The sequence below is a fragment of the Vidua macroura genome, chromosome 9, assembly GCF_024509145.1.
Source record: "Vidua macroura isolate BioBank_ID:100142 chromosome 9, ASM2450914v1, whole genome shotgun sequence".
In the NCBI taxonomy this organism is placed as follows: Eukaryota; Metazoa; Chordata; class Aves; order Passeriformes; family Viduidae; genus Vidua; species Vidua macroura.
The window spans coordinates 1,012,422-1,028,846 of NC_071579.1; the positions used below are offsets into that span (position 1 = coordinate 1,012,422).

Here is a 16,425-nt window from a genome sequence, read left to right on the forward strand (position 1 = left end):
ACCGAAACAGGATGTGCAGCGTGCCATTTTCCACATCTCAGGTTTCTGGCTTATTTTTTCACTCCCCTTATTCCTGTGGCACTAGCAGGCACCCTGTTTAAATATGTCTCATTTCGTGCTCACCTCATTTTTCCTTTTCCCTATATTTGTACGTGTCAACAGCATGCAACAAAAATTAGGACAAAACCACCATGAGTTTCAAGCCCTGTTCAGCTTTATGAAGAGGTGGCAAAGGAAAAGAGAGTCTCCCAATCTGTCATGCAAAGCCCCAGAAAAAGAAGAATTACAGTGAGTTTCCACAGTAACATGGCAAAAATTCTGGAAGACAACTGAACTTCAACTGGAAGGGTTGTCTGTAGTTGGGTTTGGGGTCAGAGGAAATGATTGCATCCTTAGCAAATGAAAAAACTCCTACTCCCACAGACACTAGGGTCAAGTTATATCAACCTACAGGCAGAAGGCAGCTTCAGAGCACATGAAAACTCATTTATATCACATCTATGTAAAGAAATCTGGGTCTCCTGCTTCTTGACACACTCAAAGCTCAAGATTATTGCAATATTTTGAGCATGCATCACTGTGGAAATAAAACGTAGGGAAAGCTTTTATCTCACAGGCTTCCAGGTTTTAAATACAATGTTTAATTTGTTCCATCTTCAAAATAGCTGAGTGCAGGACAAAGTATATGCAGTGCAGCATTAATGCTTTGCAGGCATGTTGCCCAGCAAATATGCAACACACTGCAGTGTAACAACACAATGAGCCCCAAAGAAGAGCAATTCCACAGACGATTTCTTTAGTCTTTTTTGGCCATACATTGTGGAGGAGGTTTCTCCCATGATATTTGACTGTTAGATGCCCTATTGCTTTTCTTTTATTGGTTATCATTATGAATTTTCTCTACAAAATCTCTGTTAGGCTCAGGTCATCCATTTACGTCTTGTCCACTTTTGTCTCAAATCAATCAGGTTGAACAAAAGAATGAAAATCCTCTGGCCTCTTCTCCCCATCCAGAGCCTCCTCAACAGAGGAGAGGTGAAGTCTGGGGGCCCAAGTGTGAATCCAACAGAGATTGCAACCCCTAGAGGTAATTCAATACCACTGCCATCTTCCCTCAAAGACATAAGAGTCATTCTTGCAGACTGAGTGGGACTGCTGAAAACATTAATACACGTCAGCTTAGTGCCAATGCAAACTAAGAAACAAACCAGATCCTTGTGTACTCTAAAGCATGTGTGAACTCCTGACCACCACTATGTGATGAGAATAATTTTACACAAAGGTTTCACAAGAGTCATGCTCACAACAAAATAACACTGCTCTTCAAAATCCTCCACACTCATTTGTGCTGTCAAACTGTATATGCTGGGTTTGCAGCAGTCAAAAAAGAGAAGGGTTTTCTCTTTTCATTTCACAGCCCAGAAGACACCCAACATATTCAGAAAAAAATTTTACATGACCTGCCAAGAGTTAAAATTGAATCATGACTTTCTGCTTCTCTCAACTGCTAGAGACATATCTGCTCAGAGCTCCCCTACCCAAGCCCCTAAGCTACCCATAGCTATAGCCAAGAACCAAAGTCACCAAGAAACTGGAGAAAGAAAAGTGAAATTACACCACAGAAATAACGGTTACTTCATTGCAGCTTGCAAACTTACTTTCATGTATTTGATATATTTTAACTAGAGAACATTTTATTTTTAGGGGGCTACCAAAAGGAACAGATATGCCAGACATCTGCTCAGCAGGCAAATTCACACAAGCCTCTGGATATAGCCAGGCAGAGCAGTAAAATAGACCTACATTCAAAACAGTTTCCTGCAGAATAGGGAAATCTAGTGCTTTTGCCATAATTGGCTATGATCTCCATGGGAATTAGGTGTCTATAGAAAATTCAGGTTTCCAGTTGCCTTTTTTCCCCCCTCTCTGTCCTGCTATTTCTCACTCCTGCTACAAACCCAATTTTACAGGCACAGTGAAAGAGTCAGTGCTGGTCCCCTTCAGCCTGCTTTCCAAACGTGCAAGGCAATCTTCCTGAGGAAGATGACAGAGAGAGGGTGGAGGAGGAGAACAGAGATAGCAAAAATGTAATTTTGCTATGCTTACTATCTCCCTAAAAAATTCTGTCTGGATGTTTAAACTGCTTCAAGGCAGACAGCCTTGGGCTGAAAGCCTACTTTTACTGGTCATAACACTTGGGAAATCAAATACTAGGCTCCCTAGAACTGCTCAGGCTTTATTAACAGAAGTCATGTTAGAAAAAAAAGCAACTATCCTGAAACATTTTGAAAGTAAAGGATGGATTAAGAAAGGGAGGCATGGGGAAAGAAGAAACAGTTCAAAACATACTACCCAGTGTTAGGAAACCATTGGGCAACAACTATCTCCTTTTCTTAATCTCTTTACCCTCCACCCAAGCATATTTGTGTTCCTGAGCTTTTAATTTCTTTACCATCTGTCCAAGTTAGTTTGCACCACAGCAAAATGCCATGCTAAGTGACAGGACACATTCAGGGAACTCTCTCGTTCTGTGAAATCTCTAAGTGCCTGCTCAGTTCTAAAAATAACTCACATCACTCATCTTGCATTTTGAAAGTTCAAAAGGATGGGAAAAAAAATCTCTTTCTGTGCCTACATCTGCAACTGAGCATTGCATGATCAGAGGAAAGCATCTCCCTTCAGTCTCAGTACACCCACCTGTAACACCAGTGATAATAAAAATATGTTGGGAGCAACTGAGAACAAACACTGCCTGAGAGCTGGGTACTAGAAAATCTGAAATCATTTCAGTTTGATTAACTTGTGCTTTTAAACTGGCATATCCTGGGCAGCTAGCTGGTTACAAGCACTGCTGAATACTACGTCCCTTGTTTAATGCTCTGCCATTTGGCAGCCTTCAGCAGAGCCGACATTTTTTGGTTTCACATTCCAAAGAAAAACTCAACTATTTAATCCCTGTGCTTTGTTTAAAATTCTCTTAAACTACAGTATCAGATTAAAACTAATCTTATGCTAAAATAAATACTGAAGGAAAGCTACAAAAGCATTTAAAAAGAAAGCCCAGCTATGAGAGAGACTGCAGTAGGCTCCTTGCAAAAACAGCCTGTTTTCTCATTTCTTAAGGGCCAGCAATGGCCATCACCCTACTATTTTTAATTACAAGATTTCCTCTCTTGTATAACATTTCAATGTCTTTAAATGCAAATTATTTGCTTGCAGATGTGTTCAAATAATAATATCCTGAAGTTCTTTGCTAATCCCCACAGTAAATGTCTCACAGAATTGTCAGACTTCAAGACTGTCTAACCCAGACAGCAGCCAGAGGTCTAGCCACAATTAAAGGTCTAGAAATACAACTTTTAAATACAATAGCCATTTTTTAAAATCACAAAATACCTGAAAAAGTAAAGCCCAATATTTATATTATGATTGGTGCTTAACTGTGCAAGATAATTCAGTTTCAAGTGTTTGGTCTAAGATACCTTTAAAGAGAGAGACTGGGTAAATTTCTGTCAGACATCACCTGACAAGCAGTTTTTCAAGGATTTAAGTGTCAGCGGTGGCATATGAAGGACTCCAGATAAGTATTTTGACCAGTGAACTCAAAGAACAGGGAACTAAGCTCCTCAAAAATCTGAGGCAAGATCAAGCTTAAAGCATATTAACATAAATCTGTATGATTTCAGGATAAAGCAAATATAGAGAAGCACAGATTGCTGGCTTGCTCTCTCCTCTGCAGTTACTGCATCTCCCAGGGCATCAGCCTCCAGGCTGGAACTCTCAGCCCTGCCACGCTGATGAGCAAGTTGGGTTCTCTCTACAGAAGGAGAGGCAGCTCACTGTGACACAGGGATGTAAACACAAGGTCTGGCCCCCAGACCCACAAAGTTTTATGCACAATGAAGATTGTACAGAGCCTAAAGCTTCCCATTGTCAACACCCAGTACATGCAGAAATGAAAGAACTCTTTTTAGAAAACTTGCAAATAGGCACCAAACCTAAATTGTGCCAGAATAAACTGTTCAAACTTTACAATGCACAAAATGGTTCCTACCTCCCGTTCCAGATACGATTTAAGGGATTCTGTCTCATTTAACAGAGTAACGCTGCATTTCCCTCTAAAAAAAGAGAAACACATCTCATGAAAAAAACCATCTTAAATGCTCGTGTGATTCACAAGATGGTATCGCTGAAGTTGTACACAGAAGTTGATCTTGCATTGAAGTGTACTTGAAAAATAACAGTGTTGTGTGATGCTTTAATAAAATGGAAGAAAGCAGTCATTACCTAATGTGTGTGGCTGGCAGAGACTCCAGCTGTCGTGAGAGAAACAACTCACGATGTCGTAGCTGATGCTTCTGTTTCTCTGGTAAATCAACCATTTCTGGATTTTCCATCTCTTCTTCCATTTCTCCTAGTCATAAAGAGACAAAATTGATCAACAACAAGACAAGGACTGACTTTGAGCAAGTCAGAATAACCTGCTCCAAAACCTTTGCTAAATTACAAACTTTAATCAGATTCAATGTAACATTTTGGCCAATTGAACCGTTACATAATTAGTACAGACCCTTGAAGTTATGCCTGTGAAGAATTTTATTTATTCACCACCACCATCAAATCACCCCAGGCACACACAGGTCACACCAAGCTGAAAGTCACGCAAATCTGCTACCAACAGAGAAGTTCTGGAGAGAGAGAGAGAGAACTGCTTTTGGAGACCATCAGTGGGTCAAATTCATCAGGTAGAAGCTGGCACATGATGAGTGAGGCAAAGTGAAGTCTTTCCTCTTTTCCAGGCATCAGTTATCATAAGCCCTGCTCCTCTTTCAGGACATCACACTGTCCCGTGCCAGTTTTTAACAGGTTCTGCAGGAAATGCCCACTGGAAAGGGCAGTATATTTACTTAGTACTCTCTTAGTACTCTTTATTTTGTATTCTCCTCACCCCAACCACAGGCACAAGATGAACTGGAATGTAACCAAGTGCCTGAGGCCACTCCTGCCACCCTGGTTACCCAACCCACACCACACACACTCAACTGCAGCACTCCTGCATTGCAGCAGCCAGGATCCACCACCTCTGCCTTGGAGCTATCCAATCTCCATCCAACCAGTTCTCAAACATACCCCAAAGTAAATACATTAAATCCCACCCACACTGGCATGCAACTGATCCCAAACATCTTCAAGCATCTTTCTTTTAGGAAATAAATTGTATGTCTTGTGTTTGTTAAGAAGTACCCTGCCACTTACACCAGCTAAAGCTGGTGTAAAGGGCAAAATATTCAAAGGAAGTAACTCCAAAGATCCTCCATGACAAATGACTGAGAAAGAAGATATCAGACTTTTCCCTTCTCTAAGAAATTAATGCAGTTACTTGTATTTTGCAAAACCACAGGCAAAGTTTCCCAGACTGTAGTAGAATGAGCTGTAAAGCCTCATGCATGAATTGTAAAACTCTTAATTTTACAGCAGCATTACTCTCAAAGAGCAAACTTATGCCTCCAGCTTAATTCAACAGTTGTTGCCAAAAAACATTTCTAGTGAGAAACACATACAGGCACAGTTATGATTTATATACCCTTAAGATTAGTTAACTAAAATCCCCATAGTTATCCCAAAAATAAAGCAAACAAAGATCTCAATTTTATAAAACACTAAAATTGCATTTAGTTTTAAATAGGCCACCATTACACCAAAGGTGGTGACAAAAAATTATGTACCCTTCAGGTTGCCCACAATTTATCACCATTTAACTGCCCTGAAAAAAAAGACCTGCAGTTTATGTGCTAATCAGGTAGGCTGCTCCAGCAAGGAAGGAAAAAAAGAGCAGCATAATTAAACCAGACTTCAACATACAATAGCTGCTACACCACATGAGCTGGTAACCATACAGCAGCATGTACTTAGGTTTTAATATTTTCCTGGGAACTAGAATACCAAATTTACATTTGTTGCACACTCTCACGGGTCTGCAATTTATTTACTGAAGTGGGTTCTGTTTTAGTTGAAAATTAATATTGTGACTGCTATCCTACGCTGTAAATGTACCAGCAGCAATCCACAAACAATCCAGCAAGTTCCAAGCTCATTTGCCTGAAAACTGAAGGATGCACAAAGGAAAAGGGAATTAATGCCTGAACTTAGAGCAGCTTTTGGAAATGACTGTAACGCACTGTGTAATGCGGGGAAAATACTACAAGGAGCAACCTAAAATAGTTTGTATCTTCAGTATATTTGAGAGCCTACAGCTTTTAGAAATTACATTTTTCTAAAAAGTATGTCAACCCCTTTGTGCCAATGAAACCTACAGACAAAATGAAAGCACCCAGCTCAACCAAACTAATCCCAGGGACTGCATCCCTTCAGGTAGGCTTGCCTTCCAAGTAGTATTTTATTTATGTGTCTTGCTTTTGTAATAAAATGCAGAAGGTGGAGAGCACATGTTCTTATGGCAGCTCTGCTAAGAACAGCCTCTCAAAACAAAAAAGCACAATACATTTCTTCTTAAAAACAGACAGACATTTCTATCGGTAACGAACAACTCCCTCACACACAGCAGTAAAACCCTCATAGCACCCCCAGACAGAGGCAGGAACATTCCAAGAAATAACAAATAAACAGATCTATATGAACATTGTCCCTCCTTTTCCACAGCCGTGATTTAGCCCTGAAAAAAACAGACCTGACCAATGTACTGGGAGCCAAGGGATGGGGGAGAGAAGGACTGGATCCGGGACAGGAACCTCTCCCTCACTGAGCTCAGGCAAAAGCTGCTGGACAAAAAGCACCCAATAGCACCTCACACCCCACTAACACCTCACCCAGACAGCTCAGGCTGAGTCAGACTACAAAGCACAACAGGGGCTGTCCCAGCCCCAGCTCCAGGACAAGTCTGGCATAGCTGCATTTCACCTTCCCACAGCTCACCCCCTCACACTAACTGGATCAAACACCACCATCAAGAATGGTGGCCTCCAAGAAAAAGTTTTAAAAAGATAGAAACACGTATTTATAAAATACCCAAGAAATCTTTTCAGAAAGATTTGCCTGCATTTTTTACAGTACTGTGGAATAAGTCGTATGGGAATACAGGAGGTGCAGTACATTGGGACTTCAGCGCTCTCATAAAGCCTTACTTCAAAATTAATCTTTCTGCTTGATAGATGTGCCTGTGCAGATTTGAAACTAAACATTTAATCTTAATACAAACAGTAATATATCAGCTGTGCAGCAGTAGCCAGTGGAATGCTGCAAGAAGTGTATTAGATTAAGTATTATTTGATATTTAATGGCAGAATCATTAATAGCACATTAACAAAGCTTGAAGATGACTTATATTGGGAACGAGAGATAGGCAGATTAGGCACAAACAGCAAGACTTGTGTGAAAGCTAACATATATGGGGAAAATAATTAGAAAGAGTAAACTTTGAGTTAGCAGGAGAAACCCAAGAGGCAGTAATTGTAATTTTAAATGACTGGGTGTGTGAGATCTGAAATTAAACATCAATATTTGCTAGACACAAGAAAGAATAGCAATTTGCTATAGATCAGATTGGGCTCTCCAGAGCATCAAAAGCAGAAAGCAGCAGCCCCTTCTCTGTATTGTGGGTGTCATACAAGTAGCTACATGACAGAATTCAGAAGTGCATGAAGGTAAACAAGACACAGAAATCAGGTTTAGAGAGCAGCCAAGGTTTACCAGCTTGGGAAACAGTCCGCAGTAACAGAAGAATTAGTTAGCATGGTTATAACTAACAAAATAATGTAAAGAAAAGAGAAAAAGAGCGGGGCCAAATCATTGGGAAACACAGTAAAACCAGTGCTACTGACCTGCACAACAGCTCCTTCAGCAGCAAAGGAAGCTGCAACTCTGGCTGTTTTAACAGCTCAACTAAGGACCTTGGAGGAACATTCTAGAAATGTTGCATTTGAATAAATTAAAATACAACACCAGGTTCTTTCTTCCAGGTTCAGTTTCAAATAGTTTGTATGAAGCTGTAGCCTTATTCCTTTTTTCTCTACCAAAAAACAGATACTGACTCGTAGCTGTAGAAAACACGGAGAAAGTTTTAACAGGCAGGAATCCTTACACCTTGACACTTGAGAAGGAGTTTGCCACATTACCAGTGTGGATCCCCTGCCACGAAGTTCTGGTGGTCATCTCTTGCAGCCATGGCCACAATTTCAGGTAGCAAACAGACACTATTTTGGACACCTGTATCTTCCCTCACTGCACCACTCCCAAAGAAAAAACCACAGTTCCCTCCTCTCAGCAACAACTGAGCCAAGGTGTCATTAGTGGATATATGAACTGGACTCCTCTTAAATCTGCATGTGTGGGGCTGGGAGAAAATAGAGAATGGGAATAAAATTGTTGAAATAAAAAGAGTGAATTCATGAAACTATTGTCAAACTTCATTTAGATTGGTGTTATTTAAAATGTAAAAAAAATTCTCAACATATTTCCTACCTGTTTAGGCACAGAGGTATCATGCAAACATTTATTTTCAGAAGCTTTGGCACTTACAAAACCAAGCTGTCATGTGTGCCAGAGAACACCTGCTGAAAACCAACCATAAATCTGCCAATCCAGACAGCACTATGTCAGTTCCCCAACCATTATCCACTGGTAGGCATGCAGTCATGGCTGCAAATATTTAAATAATTATAAAAAACTGTGTAAGAGATTATATAAAGAAAATACATAGTGACAGCACCCAACAATAGAATGAGGAGTGAAGTATCTTTCCCATTCCTCTTCCATCAAGTCCTGTCTGCAATCTTGTTTTCTAAGTCTCTCAGCAAGAACTTAAAACAGTGTCTTACTAGAGAAGCAAGTTCATTTCAGAAACAGCTGGAGAAATTCCCTAGAATAATCTGTGAGGTGATTAAAGAGGCTTATGAATAAAAAGCAATAGCAATGCATGGAAGACATCATAAGGCTGAAAGATTTATAGGACAGCCTAGACAAGCTTTACATCACATGATAAAAATAGTAAGATCACAGATTAAATCCAAGAATCAGGTTACATACATCAGGTACCAATTTATAGTCACCAACTACAGAATAAGGCACTTCCAACACCTTTCTCTGTATACAGACTTATGAGAACAGACAACATTTCAGACTTGCCTGTTTCAGATATCTGATGAATCATCCAAGCTAAAGTGGCTTTTTATTTATTTTTCTAAAAACTTTAGAACATTAATTTCACAATTACATCTTTTTCCTTCCTTTACTGGAAGAGTAAAAAAATAACAAAATATCCATACAATTTTTTCATTCATGCCCTGGCTGTATCTCCCCATTGCTTAGCTCTCTCACTGCACTGATCTCAACAGTAGGTCTAAAATAAAGGCATCTTAAACAGAAGACTGTGTGAATCCAGAAATGTCTGCAGTCAGAAAGCTCCATTAATCAGCTGAACAAAGGCAGTTAAAAGATCAGCGATGCAGACACGTACATCTACTGCAAATGCATCAAAATGAGGCAACAGGAGACTTTATGGAAATGAACTCAAAGTCGGTGACAGTATGCAATATCTGTACTAGAATCTTAACATCTACAAAATTTAATTTCATTATATCATGCAGGATGTTGATTTTTTTTTCCAGAGTAAAGATCTAATGGCTGTCCAAAAAGCTTAATTTTGCTCTCTTCTCCCTTCGTATGAAGAACAGAAACCACAGAGCAGCACATCTATCTAAATAAATGGAAGACATTCAGTAGCAATTTTATTCTGCACTAGAAAGAAAGATAATGGAGAAAATACTAGTTACTAATGAAATTTACTCTAAGAAGCAGACTCAGTTGTCTCTGGTTGCTCTATTAATAGGATTTTGCTATAGAAGAATTTTCCCATCTTTCAAACAACACACATGAACAATGAATTATTTGTTTGCATTAAAGAAACAAACACTTAGATTTCTTATCACAAAGAGAAATCAGCATTTGCAGGTTCAAAGAGCATTTATGTGGGTTCAAATTATTTTTCATTTTCAGTCTCAGATGTGTTTCTGTGAATCCTTCCCACCTGCTTCCTTTACTGAACCTAGTGAAGTGAGACACAGATGAAGGAATCAATAACCACGTTGTTTATGGTGAAGCTCCTATTGAGCTTCAGGATCCTCAGATAAAATGAATACTGCTGCACTGAAGAGATCTCAAAAAAGCTTTGCCTGCCATCACAATTCTGTGACACAGCGAACTCTCCCTCAATACCACGACCTCTTTCCAAGGTATGGCTGCAATGGAGGGATTATATGGACAGACTACAACAGAAAATACTCAAATTTATCAGTAAGGGGCTTATTTTGCTGCATTTTTTCCCCAGTGGCATTAAAGCAGTGAGAACACAGCAAGCCATTATACTCGTTGCTAAAACTGAGTATCTGATTTAATCAATCCCCAGATCACTCTATTGATACACACACCAAGAGGCACATTAAAAGACAGTGATGCTTGCCAGCTAAATCACAGTTCTGACATGCCCATATCTGTTGCTTCTCTCTCATTTATAGATGTGCCCTGAATTGCAAGGATTCATAAGGCAGTCCATGCTTTTTGCTAAGTTTTAAGCAATCTGAACAGCTACACCTCTCACAGTCCGTTGTTTACAAAAGAAAAACAGTTTAGTTACTCCACTTGCTTCCCAACAGAAGGGCTTTAAGTATTCAAAATAGTGATAGGAGATTCTCAGATTCTCTGTTTTCAAAGTGTATTTATTGAGCATGTTCAGAAAAAAGCTGTGTCACTGCAAGAAATATTATTAATATTGAAATTTAAAGAGAAATCCTGTTAGTCAGGTTTCAAGCTGGTCATGTTTCAAGTTGCTTTCCCATAATCAGTCTACTTGATTCACTCAAATAATGCTTGAGGTTTTTTTTTTAATATACAAACCAAACCAAATAATTCATGAGAAGTTATATTAACAGGGAGAATACTTTCTCTCACACCAAAAATTAAAAAATTCATTTCTGTGGAGCAAATAAGATGTCTTTACTCAGCCCTAACTGAAAACTTCTGTCTTGTCCCCACCAAAATTCAACCACACACAAATGAGGTATTAAAAGGTTTAAGGAAAGGGGAAAACAAAACAAAAACCCCTACATTTAAGATCCTGATACTTGAAATATCAGAGTTGTCCCCAAGTCTGACAATTTTGTGCAGATGCAATGTCATTTGAACGCAGAGGAACTTACTTGCATGTTTGTCTGCCAGTACAATGAGCGTGCTTGAGATGTCTCTCCTCCTGTAAAAACACACCACCTTTGCTTCCACGTTTCCATTGGCAGTCTGAAACAGGGAACAGAAGAAAAAACTGACCCCTGACCAAGAGCAGAACTGCACACTCTGAACCAGGAACTTGATAAATTATCAGGAATTTTGCACAAGAGCTACACAGCATCTGCTTCGAGCACCTCCAGCTGCACACATTATCTCACACACAAACTCCAGCATGATCCATTCCAGGATCATGGAATATTTGGCAGTTTGGCCCTGCCCTCCTAATGGTTTTCCCGAGGTATCACCACTTTTAAGTTACAGATGTTTCAAGTGGAGAAAAACACACTTACCTGCCATTACAACTTATTAACAAGCTACTTTGCTACTTTTGAGGTGATGCCTAAATTAAATAGCACTCAAATTAATCTTTAAAAACCCTAATAAAAAAAAAACTGTGAAAAATAACAGAATTCATATCTAGGCTGTTCTCCAAACTCTGCAGGGCAGTAGAAAGGCAAGAAAGAACCCAGCCATTATTACTTTTGCAAAAGAAACGACATGAGATTCTCTGACAGCAGTGGTGAGCTAAATAATGACCAACACACAAAAAAATCATTACAGAAAGAGAACCAAAGAAGCTGCACCAGACAATAAACTCTATTTCAGTGATAACATACAAAAAAAAGTCAGAATTTTTGAAAGATTATTTACTTAAACCTCTTAAAATGAGATAGGTGATCAAATGTAAGATGGCACCTGTCAAACAGTGCAAGTGGGTTTTTACAAACTCTAGGGGAAATAAACCTACTGGTTTGAAACAGCCTCAGCCAATTTACTATCTCTAAAATAAATCAAATAATGCAAAAGTAACTCAAGAGTTGTATCCTACTACTGAAGACTCTTTGAAAACCATAATGAAGGCACAGATCCCAAAAGCAGAAGATACAAATTCCCTGCGAGGAAGTCTCCAAAAAAGGGTAGTGAACCAGCAAGGTGTCCACAAGGAAACAAAATAAAAACTAATGTACATGCTCATTTCTAAGATGTGAATGCTTTTATAATACCAGTTTTCCTAACATAAATTAAAAAAGGAAAAAAAAAAAAAAAAAAAAAAAAAAAAAACAAAAACAAACAAAAAAAAACAAAAAAAAACCAACAACAACAACAAAAAACACCAGACACCACATACATACATACATACACAGGTATTTCCCTTACAGACCAAAAGTTTTTGGTAGAGTCTCAGAATTTCTACCCTCTTCTGGTAAAAAAATTGAGAAGTTTTAAATTTTGAGAAACTAAAATACAAAGGCAGGAACCATCTTGTTCAAACACGGATTGCTTCCATGTAAATTGATCTGATTTATTTTTAATTCCCAACATTTCATTTACACTCAGTTAGAAAGGAAATAAAAGGGCTAGGATTCATTTCAACCTGAAAGACCCATTTTTAAAGCACAGGTCAGAGAAATCACAGCTCAAGCAATAGTTGCACCAAGATGGGGAATTCAGGTTGAAAGTTTATCTTCTTTTAAAGGTGAGGGGAAGAATGAAAAGTAAGAGTAAGAGGTGAAAACACTTTCCAGGAAAGTTATCAACAAACCTACATCCTGGAATGGAATACAACAGTGATACCTCATGGATAGGGATCCACTAGGGACATTTTAAAAACTCACTCGTGTTTCTTTAAGGCAAAAGAGCCTTAAATGTATTTCTGCAAAAGACCTCTATGGGGTTACTATGGGGTGTCCTAGCATTCTGATTTTTAGACATCATGAAATTGATACATTTTCTCTTCCAAGTAACTGTTTGAGAACCACATGCTTTTCCATGACTGGTGACTGAAGAATACCTGATACCAGTCAGTTAAAGTACACCCAAATCCAAACCAGCAATGTGACATTCCTTCTGTATGGGCTGCCCTAATGTTGGTATCAAACCTGAACACGTGGTATGTTTAGGATACAACCAGTGGCTTCAGAACCCTCTTCCCTCCTAAGCCAGGTCAAATTTAAGCGCTGAGAACTTCAGCTGCCTTCCCACACAGAAGCCATCAGGTTTCCCTGTTCAATCCATTGAAAGGGAATTTGGCAGATCAAGTTCACTGGCCCAAAAGGACAACCAGCAAAGACAAAGTCTAAGCCAGCAGATCACAGCTGCAAACCTTTCTCCTGAGCAAGAGTTTCCCTCAAGAAAAACCAAATTAAAGCTCTCCATCCTCTAGGCAAACTCTTGTATTTTCTTCATATCCTGTGATCCTGGTATGGAAGTGAAGAACTGCAGAAACCTCTTTCCCTAAAGGTGGGCATAATCACCTGGAGAACTACATGCCATTGATACCCAATCCTTTCATACCAAAGGAGAACAAAAGGTCTTAAAGCATTCCAGAAAATTATCAGAGAACAAATGTATTTTTAAGCTTCTAATTACCAGAGAACTGCTAAAGAATTGTTTTGATTTTAATCAAATCAAGCAGATCATAAATTCAATTAACTTCAAAGACTTAATGGAAAAAAATGTTTACCTTATTGAGCTCTTCTATTCTTCGTATCAAATAGGGGTTACTTGAAGAATTTTCGAAGTAGACATAATCTGACAAGAAGAAAAAAGACTTTAAAATATGAACTGCTAAAAATCGAATCAAAACCTTTTTCAGCCTGGAAAGCAAAGCACGTGATGTTCCTTCTCTCTCTGATCAGATTATTTCCACTTACACCACACCGTTGTCTTTATTTGCTTCCTGTTCTTATCAAAATCCAGCCACTTCTCACCAGCAATATGTGATCCCTCTCTTTCCCTCCAGTTAACAAGTATGGCTCATTTACTGAGAATACAAATAGTTTCTCTCGCTCATCTTTTTCTCTACTTTTTGATCGTTTACACTTATGTGATCCTAGAATGCCCTCAGCAAAATTCCATAGCGCTGTCCAGACTTACCAGTAATACTTGTATTTTGAAGCAGGATAAACATCTAAAGTTATAGGAAAAAAAAACAAGTTCTTACCAAAGGTAGTGCCTTCAAAAAAAATCAAAAAACAAAATAATCATAGAAACATGCATGAGTGCCATATAAATTATTTGGTATTAGGGAACTCCAAGCTTCAGCACTCCGTAAGAAAACAGATGCTCACGAGTTCTGAATGGACTGACCTTTCTTTCCCAGTACTCCAGAAGCCAAACCCTAAGCCTGAACGGAGACAAAGAGGGAGCTGAATCCACTTCCCCGCTGACAAGGTGCTGACCTTGCACACAGAACTGACAACAATTCCTTCCAGGACTATCTAAGACGATTTCCCTCCAGACTTCCCAGCTCATTCGTGTTTGAAGGAAAACACCCGTAGCCCCCGGGCACGCCTCAGGTGATCTTTTTGCAATGCCTGCATTAGCATGGTGCTCCGGGATGTGCAGTGCTCGCTCTCTGTAAACAGGGACAGCTCCTGAGGCTTACCCTCAATCCCCCTGAAATCCTTGTTATAAGGGCTGTGGAAAGCACAGATACCGTTCCCTCCTCTCCAGCCCAAAGGAAGGAAGACATCCCAAAGGCGTCTGCTCCTGGAAAAACTGCAGCAGGAGAGTTAAGGGGACCCCTTTTACTTCTGGGCTGACCAGGGAGACATCAGGGCATGTACCCGTCACAGCCCTTCCACGTGCCCCGTGTAACACCACTCCAGCTGCAGACACGCCGTTTTTCAGACTGCTGCTTACAGTCCATTATCCATATGTCCCCCTGGATTTACAGACCCACCTACTTGCTGCGTGGGACAGAAGAGCACAGCGCTGACCGCATGACCCCAAGGAAGCTGCTCTTGCACTACCTGCAAAAAACCCAAGTGCCCGCTTGCCCCTTCAGTGGGGCTGGCTGCCTTAGGAGAGATTCACTAACCAGGAATCCCAGGGGTTACAATCCCAAGAGTGACAATTCTTTACACGCCTATTTTCCAAGCTCTTGTCTTGTCAAAACTGTGTTGTTGTCAAGACACCTTGATAGTAAAGTCCAAGCCTGGTCTTGGTTGGAGTGACACGTCAAGAGTTTCAATGGTTATGTTCAGCATGAGTCTTGGGTTATCCAGCCACAGAGTGTAACCAGGGCTAAGAAGCACTGAAATAGCACATTCAATTTTTGAGATTTTTGTGCATTCTGTGCTCCAGGCCTCTCAGACTGATCACGAACCATCTTCATACACACCAACAAGCACCTGAGTGACTTCAAAACTTTATTCCCAACTGCACAAGTCAATTCCTCTAAAATACCACATCCCTGCAGCCTTTAAACTAGTGGAAGATCTCAAGTGAGGAATAGAGTTTGGACATCTGCTTTGTAGAAAACTTTGTGGGTTGGTACCAGAAATGGTTAAAACACCCAAGTAACTAGACCCTAAATTTCCATTCCCAAACACTGGCTCTGTGCAGCCATCAAACAAGAAACAACAGGCTCAACATTACTATGACCAACTCTACCAGAAGTCACAAAACCAAACAGGTATTTGGCAACTTCAGCAATAACAACTGCTGACTGAAATAACAATGGTGGGCATTAAGCAATTTACTAATCAGCAGAGTAAAGAGAAATTATTTCTCCCATGGCAGAACCACCCACGACCAATAAGGGCACTGCAGCAGAGAATGTTGAAGCTTCAAGGTGCTCTCCGAGCTCACTGGCCACTTCTCACTGGAAGGCTCCAACAAGTGAAGAAAGGATGAGTTCTTTCCCTCCAACCCTCCAATAATTCCTAAGACAACCAGCTGCTCCTCACTTCAGGTACTTTGACTGAGGCAGATGCAAAAAATATTAACTTTTGTAAGCACTGTGCCTGAAAATTATAAATTAAAACTAAAAATATCAATTTATGTCTTGAAAATATAACCTTGTCTTTAGCCCCATGGGTTTCAGGTGGCTGTTACAAATGCTCATAGTTCACATCATTTTAATCAGCTTCTTTGTGTGCATGTACATGCATACATTCTTAGAGACACATTTTATACCTCAAGTGAACATTAACTTGATTTTTCACGTAACTACAGTTTATTGATTGTAAAATCTAGCATGGATTTAAAGAAAGCTTATCACAGATGAACGGTTTACCAAAGAACAGCTGAGAGTGATGTGCAACAGTACTGAATAATTAACCCCCTCCACCACTGTCTTGGTCAGCAGCAGGAGCATCCCCAGACCCACACTGTGACCAACAA

The 16,425-nt window shown here is 39.7% G+C and overlaps 1 protein-coding gene across 4 annotated transcripts in view; it reads right to left on the reverse strand.

Moving 5' to 3' along the window:
* MTA1 (metastasis associated 1) overlaps window positions 1-16,425 on the reverse strand; it is a 75,253-nt gene that overhangs the window by 46,534 nt on the left and 12,294 nt on the right. For all 4 annotated transcript variants that reach the window (XM_053985129.1, XM_053985128.1, XM_053985130.1 and 1 more), the window contains exons 2-5: window positions 13,760-13,827; window positions 11,211-11,304; window positions 4,288-4,414; window positions 4,055-4,118 (exon numbers count right to left, since the gene is read on the reverse strand). In XM_053985129.1, coding sequence (XP_053841104.1) covers window positions 4,055-4,118; window positions 4,288-4,414; window positions 11,211-11,304; window positions 13,760-13,827 — 353 coding nt within the window. The remainder of the gene's footprint in view (window positions 1-4,054; window positions 4,119-4,287; window positions 4,415-11,210; window positions 11,305-13,759; window positions 13,828-16,425) is intronic.